Source organism: Pleurodeles waltl, chromosome 3_1, assembly GCF_031143425.1.
Source record: "Pleurodeles waltl isolate 20211129_DDA chromosome 3_1, aPleWal1.hap1.20221129, whole genome shotgun sequence".
Taxonomy (NCBI): domain Eukaryota; kingdom Metazoa; phylum Chordata; class Amphibia; order Caudata; family Salamandridae; genus Pleurodeles; species Pleurodeles waltl.
The window spans coordinates 21,254,154-21,274,786 of NC_090440.1; the positions used below are offsets into that span (position 1 = coordinate 21,254,154).

The 20,633-nt window shown below is 49.3% G+C and overlaps 1 protein-coding gene across 9 annotated transcripts in view; it reads right to left on the reverse strand.

Annotated features, from left to right (window-relative positions):
• The window catches only part of DGKZ (diacylglycerol kinase zeta), a 731,702-nt gene that overhangs the window by 566,140 nt on the left and 144,929 nt on the right, over positions 1 to 20,633 (reverse strand). For 2 of the 9 annotated variants that reach the window (XM_069221728.1, XM_069221727.1), the window contains exons 1-2: positions 10,766 to 11,189; positions 7,422 to 7,660 (exon numbers count right to left, since the gene is read on the reverse strand). The exons of 3 other annotated variants lie outside the window; for them this stretch is intronic. In XM_069221728.1, coding sequence (XP_069077829.1) covers positions 7,422 to 7,582 — 161 coding nt within the window. In that variant the 5' untranslated portion in view covers positions 7,583 to 7,660; positions 10,766 to 11,189. Of the gene's footprint in view, positions 1 to 7,421; positions 7,661 to 10,765; positions 11,190 to 20,633 lie in introns of those variants that run through there. 4 more of the 9 variants (XM_069221724.1, XM_069221726.1, XM_069221729.1 and 1 more) reach the window with 3 other exon arrangements.

Sequence of the window (20,633 nt, forward strand, 5' to 3'; positions counted from 1 at the left end):
CAAGCTCCAGGGTGGCGATAAAAGGGGCCTGGACCTCATCGGTGGTGCCACACAAGGCCAAGTAGGCTGCCTTCGGAGGGCAGTGCCAACCTCTGCACCCTGCTAGCGCCGTGTCTGGGACTCTTGCCTGTTTGGGGTGGCAGTGGACATCACACTACCTTATGATAATAATGTTCTGAGTTGGGCAGAGATGTATTAATGCATGGGCAAAGAAGGCTCTGGTCCAGGGCCCCACGCTTTTGGGGGGAGAGGGGGATAACCCTGATAGTTCCAACTCTGTTCAGCAGGGAGCATTGTCCTGGCACATTTGAATAATTCTTAAACAGATTGCTTTAAATACTGTTGCCCTTTAAATTTATTTTAATGTGAGAGTCTAATCTAGTCATTTCCAGCGAAATGTTGTGTTTACGTTTCATGCAACATCCATAAAGAAGTTTGTTTTAGGTCAAAACAGGACCCCACATGTGGGAAATAAGGGGTGTAACAGAGATTATTTGCAGTAATGTCACTGAGCTGCTGCTGTGGTCCTACATTGAAATCACACGTCACTGCCCGGAGTATTAGATGGAAACACATTGAGAATTGGACCAGTGTCTGTGCTGTCAGTGACCTGGGCAAAGAGGGCACGAAAGAGCTGAAACTGGGTGATAAATTCAAAGCTGTTCCAAACAGGGGTCCTCAAAATACGTTTGGGCCAGGGCCCCCAAAATCTCTAAGGTGTCCCTGGAAGTGGCACAATGCTGGGCACAGGCCCGCCATGCTTTTAATCGCACAACAAGGGGCCCTCATACATGCAGAGAAAGCCCTGGGCTGCCAGAGGGTGAGGGCATCCCGCAGGGCGGCCTTGGCGTCAGCCCCGAGCGAGGCAGAGAGCGGCATCTGCTTCCCTCATTGAATAATTCAAATTACTCCCGCCTGGTGAGCAACCAGGTCAAGTGACGACTTCTCAAGGAGGAAGCTGGGAAGGGGGGGGGCGCGGGGAGGAAGTGTGTCCCTCCCACACACCCCATCCCTGGGCCACAGCAAGCCTTCCACACCCCCCATCCCAGAACCACAGCAAGCCTTCCACACCCCCCATCCCTAGGCCACAGCAAGCCTTCCACTCCCATCCCTGGGCCACAGCAAGCCTTCCACCCCCCCATCCCTGGGCCACAGCAAGCCTTCCACCCCCCCCATCCCAGGACCACAGCAAGGAAAGCGCTGGAGGGGGCGCTGGGAGGAAGTGTGTCCCTGCCACACCCCCCATCCCAGAACCACAGCAAGCCTTCCACCCCCCCATCCCTGGACCACAGCAAGCCTTCCACCCCCCCATCCCTGGACCACAGCAAGCCTTCCACACCCCCCATCCCAGGACCACAGCAAGCCTTCCACCCCCCCATCCCTGGACCACAGCAAGCCTTCCACACCCCCCATCCCTGGACCACAGCAAGCCTTCCACCCCCCCCATCCCTGGACCACAGCGAGCCTTCCACCCCCCCATCCCTGGACCACAGCAAGCCTTCCACCCCCCATCCCAGGACCACAGCAAGGAAGGAGCTGGAGGGGGCGCGGGGACGAAGTGTGTCCCTGCCACACCCCCCATCCCTGGACCACAGCAAGCCTTCCACACCCCCATCCCAGGACCACAGCAAGCCTTCCACCCCCCATCCCAGGACCACAGCAAGAAAGGAGCTGGAGGGGGGGGCGGGGACGAAGGGTGTCCCTTCCACACACCCCATCCCTGGACCACAGCAAGCCTTCCACACCCCGCATCCCTGGACCACAGCAAGCCTTCCACACCCCCATCCCAGGACCACAGCAAGCCTTCCACACCCCCGCATCCCTGGGCCACAGCAAGCCTTCCACACCCCCCATCCCAGGACCACAGCAAGCCTTCCACACCCCCCATCCCTGGGCCACAGCAAGCCTTCCACACCCCCCATCCCAGGACCACAGCAAGCCTTCCACACCCCTGCATCCCTGGACCACAGCAAGAAAGGAGCTGGAGGGGGCGCGGGGACGAAGGGTGTCCCTTCCACACCCCCGCATCCCTGGACCACAGCAAGGAAGGAGCTCGAGGGGGGAGTTAGAGGGGGAGAGGCGGGGTGGTTGCGCAAGAGAGGCCTTTTAACGCACACAATCCTTGGCCCTCACCAAGGAAGGACCTGGAGAGGGAGGCAGCAGTGGAGGTGGAGCCGACCCTCAGGTCTCCCCATCCTTGGCCATCACCCCAAGGAAGGAACCGGAGAGAGAGTCAGCGGTGGACGTAGAGTGGACCCTCAGGTCTCCCCGTCCTTGGACATCACCAAGGAAGGACCCGGAAAGAGAGGCAGCGGCTGGGGTAGAGCGGACTCTCAGGTCTCCCATCCTTCGCCATCACCAAGGAAGGACCCGGAGAGGGAGTCAGCGGTGGACGTAGAGCGGACCCTCAGGTCTCCCCATCCTTGGCCATCACCCCAAGGAAGGACCCGAGAGGGAGGCAGCTATAGAGGTGGAGCCGACCCTCAGGTCTCCCATCCTTGGCCATCACCCCAAGGAAGGACCCGGAGAGGGAGGCAGCGGTGGAGGTGGAGCAGACCCTCAGGTCTCCCCATCCTTGGCCATCACCCCAAGGAAGGACCCGGAGAGGGAGGCAGAGGTGGAGCGGACCCTCAGGTCTCCCCATCCTTGGCCATTACCCCAAGGAAGGACCTGGAGAGGGAGGCAGCAGTGGACGTAGAGCGGACCCTCACGTGTCCCCATCCTTGGCCATCACCAAGGAAGGACCCGGAGAGGGAGGCAGCGGTGGAGGTAGAGCGGACCCTCAGGTCTCCCATCCTTGGCCATCACCCCAAGGAAGGAACCAGAGAGGGAGGCGTAGTGAAGGTAGAATGGACCCTCAGTTCTCCCCATCCTTGGCCATCACCAAGGAAGGAACTGGAGAGGGAGGCAGCGGTGGTGGTGGAGCAGATCCTCAGGTCTCCCCATCCTTGGCCGTCACTCCAAGGAAGGAACTAGAGAGGGAGGAAGAGCGGGCGTCAATACTTTCCTTCCTTGGCCATCACCAAGGAAGAGAACCAGAGGGAGTGGTGAAGCAAGAACTGCTTTTTCACACACACAATCCCTGGCTGTCACTAAGGAAGGACGCGAAAGGGGGGTGGGGGGGACAGCGGACCCTCAATACTTTCCATCCTTAGCCATCGCCAAGGAAGGAAATGGAGAGGGGGGGGCGGTGTACGAAGAGTGGACCCTCAATACTTTCATCCTTGGCAATAACCAAGGAAGGCACGGGAAGAGCAGACCATCAATACTTTCCATCCTTGGCCATCACCAAGGAGGGAACCAGAGAGCGGGGGAGCGGTGGAGGTGGAGCGGACCCACGGAACACCCCATCCTTGGCCATCACTAAGAAAGGAACCGGAGAGGGAGGAAGTGGTGGATGAAGAGCTGACCCTCAGGTCTCCCCATCCTTGGCCATCACCAAGGAAGGAAACGGAGAGGTCACAGCGGAGGCCAAGTGGATCCTCAATAATGTCCAATCGTGTTAGGGAGTGGTGGCTGGAAATAGCAGCACACACAAACCAAGCAGATGATAATAACAAAGAGAGCAAACCAATCCAGTACAAAAGATAAATATAAAGAATTTGGGTGCTTCAGGGTGAAGAAAAGCCACAAGATTTCCTTCAAAGGGAACAGTTTCCATAAGCAAACTTGATTCCCAAGCACTCCGCCATAAAGAAAGTTCAGCCCTATGTGAAGAATATTCTGTGTACTTTATTCATAAAGTCACATCACCATATCCTTCATGTACACATTCTTCTGAAAGTAAGCCTATGTAGTCAACAAGTGTTTCATCGCCAGGTAGATATTTTCCAACCAACTTCCTCAGGGCTCTTGAGATGATACTGTATGACACAGTAGTATGCAAATTAATAGGCAGGATCCAATAACTTAAATAATGAATCTGTGTAGCCAAACAATCAAGTAGTAATAAAATTGATGCCCCAAACAGGAGAGTACTCTACATTCAAATGCTGCTGCCATCTGTGGTGATACTAGTGTTTCATACGGTATCACCTTGAAAGTCCTGAGGAAGTCGTTTGCAGCATAGGTGCACTCTTTAAGGCCTTTGTGCACTTGTTTGGCTTCAGTAACATACTTTAAGTCAGTTTTTGACTAGGGCCCCGGTTTTATGGTATTTATGTTTTTAACATTCATGTCTGTATTTAACCAAATATAAGAAAACATTATACTCTCAGGTAAATAGTATCATTATAATTCATATACATGGTAACATATGCTTATATTTAAGGAATTCTCATCCTGTTTTTAACTCAGTCTCTCTGCGCAGCTGTTGGCCTGGAATTCACAAAAACATTATGGCAAGTCACTCACAAATAGCACAATATTCAGTATTTTTCCACTTTTAAAAATAAATACAGACAGGAATCATGTTGTTTTCTGTCTTTATTTATCTGTAAAAATCAGTAAAATCAGAAAACTGGGAGCCTTATTTATGATGTTGCATACACTCCTCTTGCTTCATACTAACTTTATTCAGATGCAACTTTTCTCATGCCAACTTCCGGAGCAAAACCACAACCAACCAAAATAAACAGTAATTTCTGCATTTACAGATACATGGTAGACATCTCTCTGCCATTTACTGTAGATCAGGCAGAAAGGGCAAGAAAGAAGGCGGTGGGGAGGGAAGGCATAGACTGGAGAGGACAGGGGAATCATCTAGGGGAGGGAAGAGGGAAGAGGACCAAAGAGGCAGATGGGAGAGGATGGATCAGGGAGACAAGAGAGACGAAATGTCAGGAGGCTAGCCAATAGGAGGGGAGATGGAGCAAGGGGGTGGGAGCAATGGAAAATACACGGTGAAGGCAGAAGAAGGAAGGTGATAGGAGCCAGAAGAGGAAGAAGCAGGAACTACATGGATAAAAATAACTGTGACGAAGCGTCACAGTCATGGTGACATCTATGGCTTCTCCAGAATTGTTGGTAAAGAAGCCCTTTGATTTCTGGGTTATATAGGCCATTGCCTCCTTTATAGATATTGGCCTCCAGACTGAAGAATGAAAATACCACCGATGAAAAGCTTGCAACGGCTGAAAATATTGTTCATGAAATAGGTAGGGGCAGCGAAAAAGTTCAAAATAAAAATGCCTCAAATATCATTAACTATTGAGAATTCCTTTGGGCAGCATTCTATTTTATTGTTGACCTGTGTGTTTGCTGCCTGAGATCACCCATTTGCAATTCAGTCTTGGGCCAGCCCAAAATGGGGCAGTCCATCTCAAGCTGCTGGGGTGCAACCCCTCCCAGGGAGCTGAAGTTGCACTTCACTGATGAGGCCCAACAAAGCTGGGGGGCGCGCCTGTGCCATAGAGGAGGGAGAGGGACATGATGGTTTAGGCAGGACTGCTCATTTCAGAGTTGAGTTAAGACTGACTTGCATATGGTTGCTTCCCTACTGTAATGACTGAAGAATTAAACAACTGTAAGCATTTCCATCCTGCAAGCCCGTGTCGTGTGTAATGCCTCATCCAATGTTGAAATTATAGGCCTGGCAGGAGAAGGGGAAAAGAGACGAAGAGATAAGTCACTCGACTCCATGCAACAAGGACACCTTCCTATTAGTACTGGAGATTGAGACCTGAATATTTGGGTTAGTTCAATTGAGCAAATTAGGTTATCACACTTGAAACCAAGTGCTCTGTGACTTTATCTGGATCGTGAGCTATCACTTAACAGGCTGATCTGGATATGGTGAAATTGAGCATTTTCACATACTTCAGATAGGTACATCTAGCCGTCCATAGAGTTACAAGTTAGGTTTGCTCTCATGCGTGCTCCAACGTTCTCCAGTTTGGACTACAGTAATTCCTTGCATTTAGGATGGCCAAGTTATGCCTCGGACTATTTAAGGATCCCGAGTGTAAAGATGTGTGCACGTTTTTGCTACATACACTGATTTCCACAGATATGGCCCACAATCAGTGGCTGCAGGTGACAGATAAGAGTGATGGCTAAGCTGCTGACCAATGAAAACACAGGGATTGTGGGCAAAGCTTCCTTTAAAATAAAGAGCACATTTCGAAAGCATCATGCAACCTATAACGGTATTCGCAACAGACCCTTCAATTTTCATACCAGGTTACAAAGAATGGAAGACAATTGCCGCTTCCTAGATGTCAGAGGCTTAAGGAAGGGAGAATTCTTTCTCACACTGTGTTCGTGGAGAGACACATCTGCCCCCGTTCTGTTAATCTATAAGATCTTGCTGCTTAAGGAATGTTATTATTATGTAGATTGGCAGGGCAAAGGAAACAGTTGACAACTGAAAATTCCATCAGGCTCTTAATTCATGCTCAGAGGGTGGCCACTGGGGACACATGGGGTGTGGTGTTCAAACAACAGGCAACTAAACAGAAGGGTTAGCATTGGAAAAGAAGCATCCTTGTGACATGAGTCATACCAAGGCTAGAAGTGACAAAGAACAGCGAAGTGGAAGGAAAATATGGCAGGCGAAGGTGGAGAAACATGAGGAGGCAGGTTTGGATATGTGAAGAGGGTGCTGAAGGCCTTAAACTGAACAGAGGTGATGAGGTTACTGACTGATAGCAATTCTCAGCAATCTTGGGAACACTCCACCAAGGACTATAGTTCGTCACAAAACCCTGACTCCCCGGATTGTGGGGAGCGTCAACCCAGTGAGCCACAGTGCCTGGACCACAAAGCGAAAAGTCTGAAGACACCTCAGAACTCCAACAGCTGCCACCTCAGCCAGGCCAAGGGGTAGCAGACGGTACAGGCATCCCACAGCCAGTACGGTGCTATCCTCAGGGGGCATTAGAGGGGCCCCATCCCCTAAAACACATCAACAGGACTGAGGCCTTCCCAACCCAATACTGACCTCTCAAATCCAAATCAACCTGACAAAGGTGTGAATCAGTGGTGAATGCACACATGCAAGGACCCTTACGTCGTATCCCAGTTTTCTGCCTTCAATCGCACCCTGATAGCAAACTTGAAACTGGATCAGCTGAGAAGCTCAATTACAAATTGTACATTTCTTTTTGCAGCATTTAGCAATTTTGAACGTTCCAAAAAACATCCCAGAGCCCAAGTTGGATTACATGACGCCTGGAGTATTATGGGAACGTTGTCTACATACATTAGTACATTTGCTATAAACCAAATAAGCTGCGGCTGCTGCGCCCTCGTGCACAAAAAAAACAACTTTCGTGTCTAACACGCGCCCGGCCCTACCGCGTGCCAGGCCCCAGCAGCGCGCATGCGTCAGTTTGGGCGTCCTGCGCGTGCCGACGTCCGCACGCTCTCACAAACCTTGAACGCAGGCCACGCAGGCCGCGCAGACCCCGCGCGTGCTGCGCCGCTGCCACTGCGCACGCTCCCCGCGCGCCACGTGCCGTCACTGCGCATGCGCCGCTCACCTGCGCGCGAAGAGCCGGAGTCCGTTGAAGGGGCGCGTGCTCCGCCTCCGCCCCAGCGGGACCGTCGACGCCTCCGGAGGCTCCGAGCAGTTGCTGGACGAGTCCTCGCTGCCGTCGCCCGCCGCTTCGACCCCGTCCTCCTCACTGCCGCGCGGCTCCATCCTCCTGCAGCCGGGGCTCAGCAGCGCCCATCGGAGCGGGGTTGTCACAGGTCCATCGGCGGTTCCGTCGGGCAGGACCTTAGGGGACACCGAAGAGGGGAGAGGCCGCTTAATAATACCACAGCTGGGTGAGGCCGAGGAGCCTCCAGGTAGTGCCTAGAAGGGGAGATGCGCCCTGGGCCTGCACTGGAGCTCCAAGCAGGGGAGCCCCTCGGGTAGGACAGGAGGGCACCCAGGGAGGGCACCCAGGGAGGGCACCCAGGGAGGGCACCCAGGGAGCCCTTACAACCATGAATTCAGAGAGGACAGGGACCCCTCAAATACACCACTAGCCCTGGACGTGAAGTAACGGGATATAGAAGCCCCCAGGGTGTGGGGGACATCTGGAGCTTTCGATTGGTTCCTTCCTGGGGTACAGGGGCTTCTCTGACACTATAGTACAGGGGCACTAGGAGCCCCGGACTGGCACCCTTGAAAACCACGGGAGATAGTACAGGTTCACCTGGAGACCCCCTTACAACACCTGATGGCACCTTCAGAGAGCACAAGAACCCCTCAAATAAAACATAATCCCCATGGGCCCTGCCAAAGCAATGGATGTAAAATAACAGGGCACAGAACCACTCAGTGTGTGGGGGACATCTGGAGCTTTCAATTGGTTCCCTCCTGGGGTACAAGGACCTCTCGGATACTATAGTGCTGTGGACTGGGACCCTGGAGCCTACAGGAACTCCCTCAGAGAGTACAGGCACACCAGAAGTCACGGACTGGCACCCTTGGATCTACAGAAAACTGTCAGTACAGAGGCATCGAAAGACCCTATACAACGGTTGACTGGCAACTTCAGAGACCACAGGAACCCCTCAAAGACACCATAAGCCCTTCCTAAGCAATGGATGTGAAATAACGGGGCATATAATCCCTCAGGTGGGGGCATCAGAGGCGCTTTTGGAGCTTTGCACTAGTTCCCTCCTATGGTACAGGGGCCTCTCAGATACTATAGTACAGGGGCACTGGGAGGCCCGGACTGGCACCCTTGAAAACCACAGGAGATAGTACAGGTTCACCTGGAGACCCCCTTACAGACCCCCTTACAACACCTGATGGCACCTTCAGAGAGCACAAGAACCCCTCAAATAAAACGTAAGTCCCATGGGCCCTGTTTTAGCAATGGATGTAAAATAACGGTATAGAATCCTTCAGGTGGGGGCATCCGAGGTGCTTTTGGAGCTTTGGACTATAATGTGGACTGGCACCCTCTAAAACTACAATAAAAGGTCAGGTAGTACAGGGGCATCCAGAGCCCTGGACTGGCACCCTGGACACTACAGGAAATCCCTCAGATAGTAGAGACACACTGGAAGGCATGGGTAGGCACCCTTGGTTCTGCAAGGAAACGTAAGATTGTACAGGAGCACTCAACACCGTTTACAACACTTGAGTGGCACCTTCAGAGACTACAAGAACCATGCAAATAAAGCATAAGCCCCGTGAGCTCTTCCTAAGCACCATATGTAAAATAACAGTGCATAGATTCCCTCAGTAGGGATCGGCATCAGAGGGGCATCTGGAGTTATGAACTGGTTCCCTCTGAGGGTGCGGGGGCCTCTCATGCTATAATAGGGGCACCAGAAGCTCTGGTTTGGTACCGTCGGGAGACTACAGGAAACCTTCAGATAGTACAGGGGCACTCGAAGACCCTCTACACTTGGCTGGAACCTTCAGAGAGCACGAGAACTCAAATAAAACGTAAGCCAATTGGGCCCTTCTTAAAATCTAAACAGAAAATCACATAATGTATAGGATCCGATCCCTCAGTAATGGGGCATCAGAAGCACTCTTGGTGCTTTGGCCTGGTTCCTTCAGATGCTACAGGGGCTTCTCAGATAATATAGTACAGGGGCACCAGGAGCTCTGTACTGGGACCCAGTGAGAGTGGAAGTAACCCTCATATAGTACAGGGACGCAGGGGCCTTGGACTTGCACCCTGGGAAACTACAAGAACCTCTCAGACCTTACATGGGCACCTGAAGCTCTGGACTGGCACCCTCTGAGAGGACAAGTAATTCTGGACTGGCACTCTCATTGAGTAACAGAAACCTTCAGTACAGGGACACCAGAAACCCTGCACTGGCATCCTCTCTGAGTACAAGTAACCCTCAGATAGTACAGGGACACAGGAGCCTTGGACTTGCACCCTGGGAGGCTACCAGAGACCCTCAGACAGTGCATGGCACCAAAAGCCATGGACTGGCACCCTCGGCCAGTGCAGGTCCCCCTCGGAACTCTACTGTAAACCCTGGGGGGCAAGGGAACCCCTCACAGAGCATGTGGACACCAACCCCTCTGAGGGGGCAGAAGGAGCCCCATCACAACCCGGGACAGACACCCTCCAGGAGGCAGCCCCTCCCCAGAGAGGCACCTTTAGTTTCCAGCAAGCGAGGGTCATGAGCCCACAGCGACCCCTGGCACCCCGCGCAATACCCCCAGAGAGACAAGAGTCCCTCAGACGCCACAGGGGCGGGTATGAGTCTCCCCCAGAGCCTGGGGCAGCACCCTGGCCGCGTATCAACACCTAGATGCCCTCACTGGCCCCAGACCTAAGGCACAGCTCCCATACGGTGTCCCAGGACCCTCTCCCAGGACCCCTCTGGAGGGCGGTTCTAGGCGACGGGTTTCTCCGGCCCCCTCACTTGTTCTGGTACCCGGGACCCCCTCCCCTGGTCCAGCACATCGCCCCCACACCCGCTGCCTGTCCCAGGAGCCTCTCCCTGGTGTCACCCTGTCCCAGGAGCCTCTCCCTGGTGTCACCCTGTCCCAGGAGCCTCTCCCTGGTGTCACCCCGTCCCAAGAGCCTCTCCCTGGTGTCACCCCGTCCCAGGAGCCTCTCCCTGGTGTCACCCCGTCCCAGGACCCTCTCCCTGGTGTCACCCTGTCCCAGGAGCCTCTCCCTGGTGTCACCCTGTCCCAGGACCCTCTGTCCCAGGACCCTCTCCCTGGTGTCACCCTGTCCCAGGAGCCTCTCCCTGGTGTCACCCTGTCCCAGGACCCTCTCCCTGGTGTCACCCTGTCCCAGGAGCCTCTCCCTGGTGTCACCCTGTCCCAGGAGCCTCTCCCTGGTGTCACCCTGTCCCAGGACCCTCTCCCTGGTGTCACCCTGTCCCAGGAGCCTCCTGGATGTACCTGGAGTCCGGTTTTCGGCCGCTTGGTCCCCCGTGCCCCGTCCCAGGGCTGCCGCCGCGAGCCCCGCCAGCACTGCTGTCCTCGACGCTGTCTCAGTCCCGAAGCCGGCTCCCCCGGTGCCACTCTCCCGGCCGCGCTGCTCTCAGCGCTGGCCCCGGAAGTGTCAGTGCTGGAGGATAGCAACCCGAGGCCCGCAGAGGTGGCCTCGGCGCCGCCTGCGCTGGATGGTGGAGGGAGGGAGCCGCCTGGTGCCAGCTGGACCGCACTGCACCCGGCCAGGAATGAACCGGGGGCTCTGCACGCCCCCGGGCCCGATCACCGGATCCGCAGACGTGTTCCACCGCCGGTGCCTGTCACTGCACGCCCGGCCTCAGCAGATCTTCTCGAAGCATTGCACGACCGCGCCAAATGTGACTCGGAATCTGCAGTCCGCAACTAGGGGTGCCACCAGTCCAGGAGAAAAAGACGGCGCATTGGTTGCTTTAAGAGTATGCACATGCTACTGATCAGAGCTATAAACAATGCTATGTAGTCATTTGTGACCCAACTTTTCTGCCTTTGTTTACTTAATTGCTAGTCATGGATCATCAGCTCTAAAACACACCTAAACCGTTTTCTATTTATCTTGGCTGTTTGAAGTGTTTACAGATAAAGACTAAATATCGGCTTTAGGTGATGTTGCTTATGTTTTTTCTGCGAGCCAGGATGTCAAAATACCGATAGAGCTATAGTAGAAAACCGGTCAGGTGGCAACCCTACCTGCAAGCTCATAAATTTCCAACTTTATGCATAGAAATTATGTGAAACGGGACACCATTTTAACCAAAGGCCCTGAACTGAAAACCTTCTTCTGTGTTAACAAGAACTGGCGTAATCAGTATTCCCAGTACCACCCCTTCCAGTGCTCACAGCACTTCACCCACGATCACAACATGAGAAACAGCAACCCTTCACCAGAGATTGTTGGATCTATAATTTCTTTCTGTCTTTCCAAACTTAAATCATCACCAGGAAAAAAACACATCCAAACAACCTTTTTGCAAAAAGTGCACAGTATACTAATTGTTCCATCAGAGAACACGCGCCACATTAGGACAAAATGTTCAGAATTGCCGACTTTTCATTTGAGAAAGCCAAAAAAGCAACCTTTCACAAGCAACTCTGACAATAGTCACTCTTTGATCAAAGATGTTGAGAAGCTCAAACACCAGCACAGATCTATTTTTTTCTTTTTGTAGTCCAAAATACCAACTAAGAGAATGTTAAACCTCCTGATTTGGTTCTCTGTATATGTGTGCGAGTAGGAGTCCTGCAGAGCAGAGGAGTCTGAGTAGTTTGTGGAAGGACATGCAACTGTTGAGATATATGGGGCTAGAGTTGTGTAGTTCCTTGAATGTGTGTGTGAGGAATTGGAATTGAGTATGTTTGTGTATCAGGAGCCAATGTAGTCCCCAGAGGTGTTCTGTGGGGAAGGTTGAGGATGAGGGTGTCTGCTGAGTTCTGCGTGGTTTGTAGTCTTTTAGAAAATTACTTGGTGATCTCAGCATTCGCATAGCTGGTGACAAGGGCGTGGGTGACAGTTTTTCTACTGTTGCATGGTATCGGTTTGAAGATCTTCAGGGTGTGAAGCAGGATACTGTGATGGCATTGACTTTTGCGGTTATGTCGAAGATCACAACTTCTGTCTTGTCACTGTTCAGCTTGACACTTTTGGCTTTCATCCAGTTAATACTTCAGTCATCTAGGCTGTGAACTTGTATCTTGTGTTGCCGGTCTTGTCCGACAGGGAGAGTACGAATTGCATGTCATTTGTGTGAAAGATTTTGGCCAGAGAGATTCTAAATGCGTTGAAGAGGGTGAGACTGAGTAATGAAACTTGAGGAGCTCCACAGATATGTTTGCAGGCTTCCAAAGAGTAAGGTGCCAGGCAGGCTGCTTTTGTTATATCCATTAAGAAGGTGCAGATCCAGGAGGCTGAGGGTGCTTATTCCAGTTTCATGCAGGCGCTTGCTGAGGATGTGGTGTGAGATCATGTCAGATGATGCAGAGAGGTCCAGGAGAATGAGTGCTCCCTTGTCTCCTCTGTCAAGGGTCATGCATATGTAATCTATGGGGTCGATGAGTGCTGTATTTGTACTGTTGTTGGGTTTGAATCCACGCTATGTCGGGGTGAGGAGCTGGTGGTCTGTGAGCTGTCGGTCAATTAGTTACTTCAATACCTTTGCAGGGTATTGTAAGAAGGGGATAGGACTGTAGTTGGAAAGTGTGACTGGGTCAGTGTATGGTGTCTAGAGCACAGGCATAATGGTAACATGTTTCTAGGTGTCCGAAGATGCAGCTTTGTCAAAGCAGGCTTTGAGACTAGGTGTTAGTGTTTTGCTGATCCATAGGAGTCCTATGGTGAATGCATGGTGGGGGTAAGGTCATTTGGAGCCCCCTTGGATTGTCTTCATGGCAGCAGGAATTTTGATCGTGGTGAAAGCAGGGCACTAGGTCAGGGTGTTTTCATCAATTGTGATGAGAAGTTGAATTGCAACAGAGATGGGGTCTGGTTGGCAGCCAGAGTTGCTGTACATGGAGGTGATTTTGTTAAAGAAGACACCTGGGAGTTTGTTGTGAAGGTCCTTTGATGGGAGTTGTTGCTGGAGGTGACAGGAGGTGCAGTGAAATCTTTGATGGTGGCAAATATATTGATGCTGGGGTTAGTGCTGACATCAATACGATCTACAGGAGCTGCATGCTTGATGTTCTGTATCTGCTGGAGGTTGCGTTTTAGGGCTGATTTGAATATGTTTATCTGCAAGGTCTTGACTTGTTTTCCCTTTGAACTCCAGTTGCAGCAACACTTCGTCAGCACCATGCACAGCACTGGCTGTTGGTCAAAGTCCCTGGCCTGTGGCCAAGTCCTACACCCCCCACACGCCGTGCACAGTGAAATGGACTTCAAAGGGGATGCACTGGGTCTGTGGGTAGTACCAGGGGACCTGTAGCACGAAAAACATATTTGGGCCCTGAGGGGTCCCTTGGGATCCCCCCCAACAGGGGCCAGCAGGTGGTCAATGTACCCAAACCCCATGCTCCCTTATACCTTATTATTATTATTATTTTTCTTTCTGGACAAGGGGACTAAGTCCTAAAATGGTGGTTAGAGCATTTCTGTAGATGTTGCAGCCGTCCAAACAGATTACTCTCTACTGCAGGACCAATACCGGTGAAGGGGTAATAAAGGGGCAAAAATCATAATCTGTTAGAATGCTCTATTTCTTAGAATTTGCAGGTCCAACCTTCAGATTTCACTATATTTTGAAGCTGACTTCTCAAAGCTGAACAGATCTACACCAAATTACAACAAGCATTTGCAGTGCAATTGGTCTCCCATTTGTGAGAGTTAGAGCTATTGGCGTTGTAAATGACAATGCTTTTTACCTATGTGTTTTGGTTTGGAGTGTAGTGAATGTATGAACAGAGATACAGCTGCAGCATTGTCTGAGGACTAAGAATGGGGAATTACCACTGAGAACAGAGAGACAGCTGCAGCACTGCCTAGAGGACCTAGACTGGAGGAGTTACAAATGAAACAGACAAGCAGCTGCGACACTGTCTAGGAGACTAAGAATAAGGAATTACCACCGGGACCAGAGAAGCAGTTGCAGCACTGTCTACAAGACTGAGAATGAGGAATTACCACTGGGACCAGAAAAGAAGCAGCTACCAGCCCTGTCTAGAGGACTTAGAATGAGGAATTGCTACTTTGACAGAAGAATCAGCTAGCAGCACTGCCTAGAGGGCTTGTAATGAGGAATTACGATGGGACCAGAGAAACAGCTTGTAGCATTGTCTAGAGGGCTTAGCATGAGAAACTATCAACGGGGTCAGAGAAGCAGCTAGCAACACTTTCTAGAGGACTAAGAATGAGGAATTACCACTTGGATCAGGAAAGCAGCTGTAGCGCTGTCTATGGGACTTAGAATGAGAAATTACTACTGGGACAACATAAGCAGCTGCAGCATTGTCCACAGGATTAAGAATGAGGAATTGCCACGGGGACCAGAGAAGCAGCTAGCAGCACTGTCTAGAGTACTTAGAGTGAGGAGTTACCACTGGGACCTGAGAAGCAGCTAGCAGCACTGCCTAGAGGATTTTCCAACTGGACCAGAGAATCTGCTTTTTCTAGAGGTCTTAAATGAGGAATTACCAACAGGACCAGAGAAGCAGCCAGCATCACCTCCTATTGAACTAAGAATGAGGAATTACCAATGGGACCAGAGAAGCAGCTGTAGCACTGTCTAGAGGACTTAGAATGAGGATCTACCACCACGATCAGAGAAGCAGTTAGCAGCATTGTCTACAGTACTAAGAATGAAGAATTACCACTGGGACTTGAGAAGCAGCTGCAGCGCTGTCTGCAGGACTAAGAATGAGGAATTGCCACTGGGACCAGAGAAGCAGCTAGCAGCATTGTCTCAAGGATTAAGAATGGGGATTTAACACTGGGACCAGAGAAGCAGTTAGCAGCACTGTGTAGCGGACTTGGAATGAGGAATTACCACTGGGACCAGAGAAGCAGCTAGCAGCATTGTCTCGAGGATTAAGAATGGGGATTTAACACAGGGACCAGAGAAGCAGTTAGCAGCACTGAGTAGCGGACTTAGAATGAGGAATTACCACTGGGACCAGAGAACCAGCTGCAGCACTATTAGAGGAGTTTAGAAATTGGAAGACTGAAAGTGGGTGGGCAGTGGAGGGAGCAGTGGCTTAGAAAACATCAAGTATATCCAGGCAGAGACGCAAGAACGAACAAAACCTGACCCCTTCATTGCTATGGACAACCAAAAAAACACTTAGGCTGCAATGACCAGATGGGAGGAGGGGCCATCACATGCTTTAACGGTAGGAAGCATGAATGTAGTGTGATGGCCGACAAAAAAAATATTTTAGTGCAATTGCCTGGAAGGGAACTTAGCACACAAAGGAGGGACCTTTAGAAAAATGCAGCAATAAAAAAGAAGCATTTAAGACAAGCACAGCAAAGAGCAAATGGCAGTAGGGGCGTGGTTAAAGCCCATAGAAGGAATACAGCATGCTTTGCAGACAGCACATGCCACTGGATTCAAGCTAGCCTGGCTGATGAGGGGTGAAACCCCGAAACCGGTCCCAGGATGCTTGTTTCCAGTCCAGGGAAGACCTGGCCTAGCAGTTCGGGCTGGACTGTTCCCATGGGGAACAGGGTCAAGACTGATTTGCATATGGCTGGGTCCAAACTGGAATGGCATGGGCAGCAAAAAAACGATGGATTTAGGCCCAGATCACTGTACTGGGGGTGAATGTTTGACAATGTTCAGCATTCCGTCCATCACTTGTTTTTTTTGCTTTGTCGCCCTAAGTGGGAAGGGTATGCCCAGACGTGGGTCCCGTGCTTCCCATGCCACTGGATTCAAGCTAGCCTGGCTGATGAGGGGTGAAACCCCGAAACCGGTCCCAGGATGCTTATTTCCAGTCCAGGAAAGACATGGCCTAGCAGTTCGGGCTGGACTGTTCCCATGGGGAACAGGGTCAAGACTGATTTGCATATGGCTGGGTCCAAACTGGAATGGCATGGGCAGCAAAAAAACAATGGATTTAGGCCCAGATCACTGTACTGGGGGTGAATGTTTGACAATGTTCAGCATTCCTTCCATCACTTGTTGTTTTTGCTTTGTAGCACATGTGCGTTGCCTAGACTCGACCTAAAAAGCACACTTTATGAAAAATAGCTTCCTACTAAATTTGGCCTAATTCTGCTCAGCCATATTTTTCTCTACCACTTCCCAAATTTCCTAGGAAAAATTGGATGGGAACAGTTTTTGAAAAGTTGTTTTGTTTTAGAAAGGTTCATGAATATCTGTCTAATGGTGCCATAGTTATTAGCAAATCAAAAAACATTCCTCCTGTGGAAACTTTGAATGTTTAAAGTAGTAGTTGTAATATTACATTTCATGTTCCATACTCTGACACTGTTCTGAACATCACCCTCCCGGAAAAATAAATTCTATCAATAAATTAGAAAAAATGTCCTTCCAAAAATGACTATAATTTCTTAATCCTCCTCAGATAGTAAACCATCAATGAAAGCACAGGAAATATTGTCAGCCGGCTATGCCTTCCTCTTTTCATGCCCGAGGCCATGTACTATAAAAGAAAAATCACTTTGACCATGGAAATTGTATATTTCTATTATAACAAAGGACTGTCAACCCATCCCAAGAGCATAGAGTTTGCACAGAATGTTCAGCCTTTAGTACGAAACTCCACTTTATTCACTAAACTATAGAATATACTCCGAAATTACAAGCAAAAAATCTCTATAGAAATATTTCAGAAGAGTTCAGCATTACAGAGAACATTTATAGGGATCTAGATTGACTCAGAACAGTCTCTAAAATGTCACTTTTTTTAGAAAAATAAACTTTCTTTTAAAAACTCTGCACAGCTACTATTTCACATAAAAAGCATGCACCCTCAAGGTTTTTACGAATTGAAGCAGATCTTTCAAACATTTCACACACGTGAGAATCAAGCATATGCTTTGAAAAGCACAGAATAATCAGTTATACAAAAATACAACCTTCAAGCTTTCCTAGAAAATGTTTTGTTGCTAAACATTATAGGGAAAAAGCACAAAGCTAGCAAACCCTACTTTAATCTTGTCTTCATTAGAAAATGATTGGTACATTTTCTGTAAAAATGAATAGAACTTTCACAGTTTGCAGACTTGTCACCTTTTTTTGAAAATGCACTGAATGGTCAACCACCCCCCATGAAGCATTTTTAGCTATCAATCATCTATTGGGAAGAGTCCTACACTTTTATAATAGCTTGTGAAACCTGACTGGAAATCCCACACCTTCATCCAACATATGTAGAATTGTTAAATGTACAACACAGAACAATTCCACCACAGAATTGTTCATACCACTCACATTTTATTCTTGATACACATTTAACAATTTGCAGAGATTAAGTGCAACTTTCATGAAAAGATGCAATTAAATTGTGACAGTTTTCCAAATGCGTACAATGGTTGTCATAAGGTATTAGTTGCTAAAGCTTGTACTATCGTCAGTCACATTCAAACCAAATCATAACATGCTTCCAGTATATTATAACAGACTTTTAGGATGTAAGTCCTCAGCATGGCTCTATGAAGCCAGGTAGCCCCGCTCTTGCACTTTTTTCTGGAGAGCCCTGTGTCCCATAAGGTCTCTGGTGTAGCTGCTCTTCACCTGGCAATGCTTTATGAGCCATTAGAATCATTTTCCTGACTTGAGGTTCTATTGATATTCCCATCATGTTCAGAGTCCTGAGGTCTACTCTCTAATTCAGTGACTGTTGGATTCCCCATGAGTACCACAGGACAACTGAGTGGCTTTGCCACTGAAAATTGTCCACAGTGACTGACATTCTGGAATACAGTCCCCTATTACTACCTAAGGATTGCCTATAGTAAACTTGCACCCTAGCCTTCTACTTTTGCCACTGAGTAACCCAGTGGTTTTTGAGCTGGGTCTGTGCCTACTGACCCCTGACAGTGAGTCAAGCCTCTTGGACTGCAATGAAGACCTTCGAAAGAAATAGTGGGGCCCTACTAAAAAGGTAGGCTCTTCTTTTTTTGTGGGATGTCAGAGCTATGGACATCTTTAAGGTACGTGTTAGGTTTTATGGTGGGTTCATTGGGTCCTCATGAATGATCTGAAATTAAAAGCAAATCTGCATTACAGAAGAAAGGCTACATATTGTAGTTTACTGTTGCAAAATAATTAGAGTTTATTAAAGTGCTAAGCAGGATACATTATAATCTGGATGGGTTTCCGACAGACTTACTTACATCTTTGATGACAATATTTAATATTTAACTTGGTGCACCACTAGTGCACACCTCTATGGTTCTACACATGTATACCCAATGTCCTTCAAGTTTTGAATGATTAAAGAGAAAAGCTGAACCTGAGAGCTATATATTTAGAGGGTTTTTCTGCGAATAGTACTTTTCTAAGTTGAGGAAGCGAGGTGGTCATACAGTAAGAGCCAGGTTTGGTGCAAATGGCTTTGCCCACGTGCTGCCATTGAAGACAGCATGTGTGGTGCCGTTCACCACTGCTCTCATTCCAAAGCTCCCATGTTCATTGGTGTACCAGATGTTTCCTCTCTCATGCCTGGCCCTGCCTTCACACTTCATCGTTGACTCCCAGTATTGTTGCCTACAGACAGTGGGAGCTGCCGCATTTTTTAGCTACCCCACTGGAGGAAAAACCTTTCAACAGGTTTACATCAAACCTGGCATGAAAAAAATATAAATCTGTTCAGTAGGTTTTTCAGATATTAACGTTTGAGAAATGTGCCTGGTGGGCATGAAAAGGTTAACAGTTTTGTACATCTTTTCACTTGAAAGGCATTTGTTGATTTCATTTTAACTTTAGCACCATTTGAAAATATGCTTGAAATTGTGTCACACACCGTAACATGGTGTGTTTACTCTTAAGATTTTCAAATTCTTGAAGATTCATCAGGAGGAATCAGTTGACCAGGAGCAGCAAACACATGTTCACTTGCTAATAACTTTAACACTGTGACAAATTTGCACAAAATATGGTTGAAGTTCGTAATAATTAGATTTCTGGGCGCTAATGCCTACAGGTTGAAACAGGTATCCAAAGGCATCCAAGGGTATAGCTTGGCAATAACCTGCTTTAATTTTTTTTGCATCTGCTCAGCAGTGAAATGGATGTACCTTAACTGTATCTCTCTGACCAACTCCCTGTTCTTGCTATCAAGCTGAGTATCTGTTCATATGTCCATCGGCACGTTTCGCCTTTTGTAATTGACACATGTTCATATTCTGTAATTCCTATCCTATTTAGTATCCTTATATTACTTGCTAAGTACTCGTCATACCTTATGCGTATATATACATATATATATGCTTATCGTGTGTAGCCTTTATCTTGATGTGAGAATTATTTACCGTCCTTCACAGGATCAAGCCCCAGGTTAAATGCTTTCTAAAGCCTTCAGCAATGCATAAACTCAAATGTTCAAAACGGTTCAAATCTATGTTATTTTCACAACTCAACACAATCTGCAGAATACACCTATACATTCACAGTGTCCTCCAAACAAATTCAAGAAAGCAACAACTTTTCAAAATGAAATCATGAATCCAAATAACAAGGCCCTTGCTACAGCACGATTGCTGCACCAGAACTCTGCGAAACATGAGAAAAATGACACCCGATTGTTAGACCTGGCAGCTTTTTGGCGTGTCTCCCCTGCCTTTTTGCTTTCTGACCTCCTCTTCCTATGGTATACTGGACACTGTTTTTGCTGGTTTATTGTCTCTGCCCACTTTACCACTGCTAATCAGTGCTAAAGTGGAAGTGCTCCCTATATAAATTGTACTGTTGATTGGTTCATCCATGATTGGCATATTTGATTTACTGGTAAGTCCCTAGTAAAGACCTGCCACTGCAGTGTCTGTGAACACAAAGCACAGTCCCGTCCTGCACCACAGCCCCGGTCCACCGATGCCAGCACCATCGACTCCTGTGTCATCACCGGGTGTCCCTGCCTGTACCGCGACCCGTGGACGCAGCACGGAGACCGCCCCGCATCGCACTGCTGACTTGAGCCTAGTGACGACAGTGCTTCAACAACACCACGGCCGCTGCCTGCACCGTGACCGCTCCTCACACCGCCGTACTGCACACCGCAGCCCTAGTCTCAACGAGGCCACCGGGCACAGTCACTGAGCCTGCACCGTGACCTGTGGGCACTGCACGTTGTATCATCCCGCTTCGCACCACAGCCCCCACGCCAGTGCTCCTGACTTCAT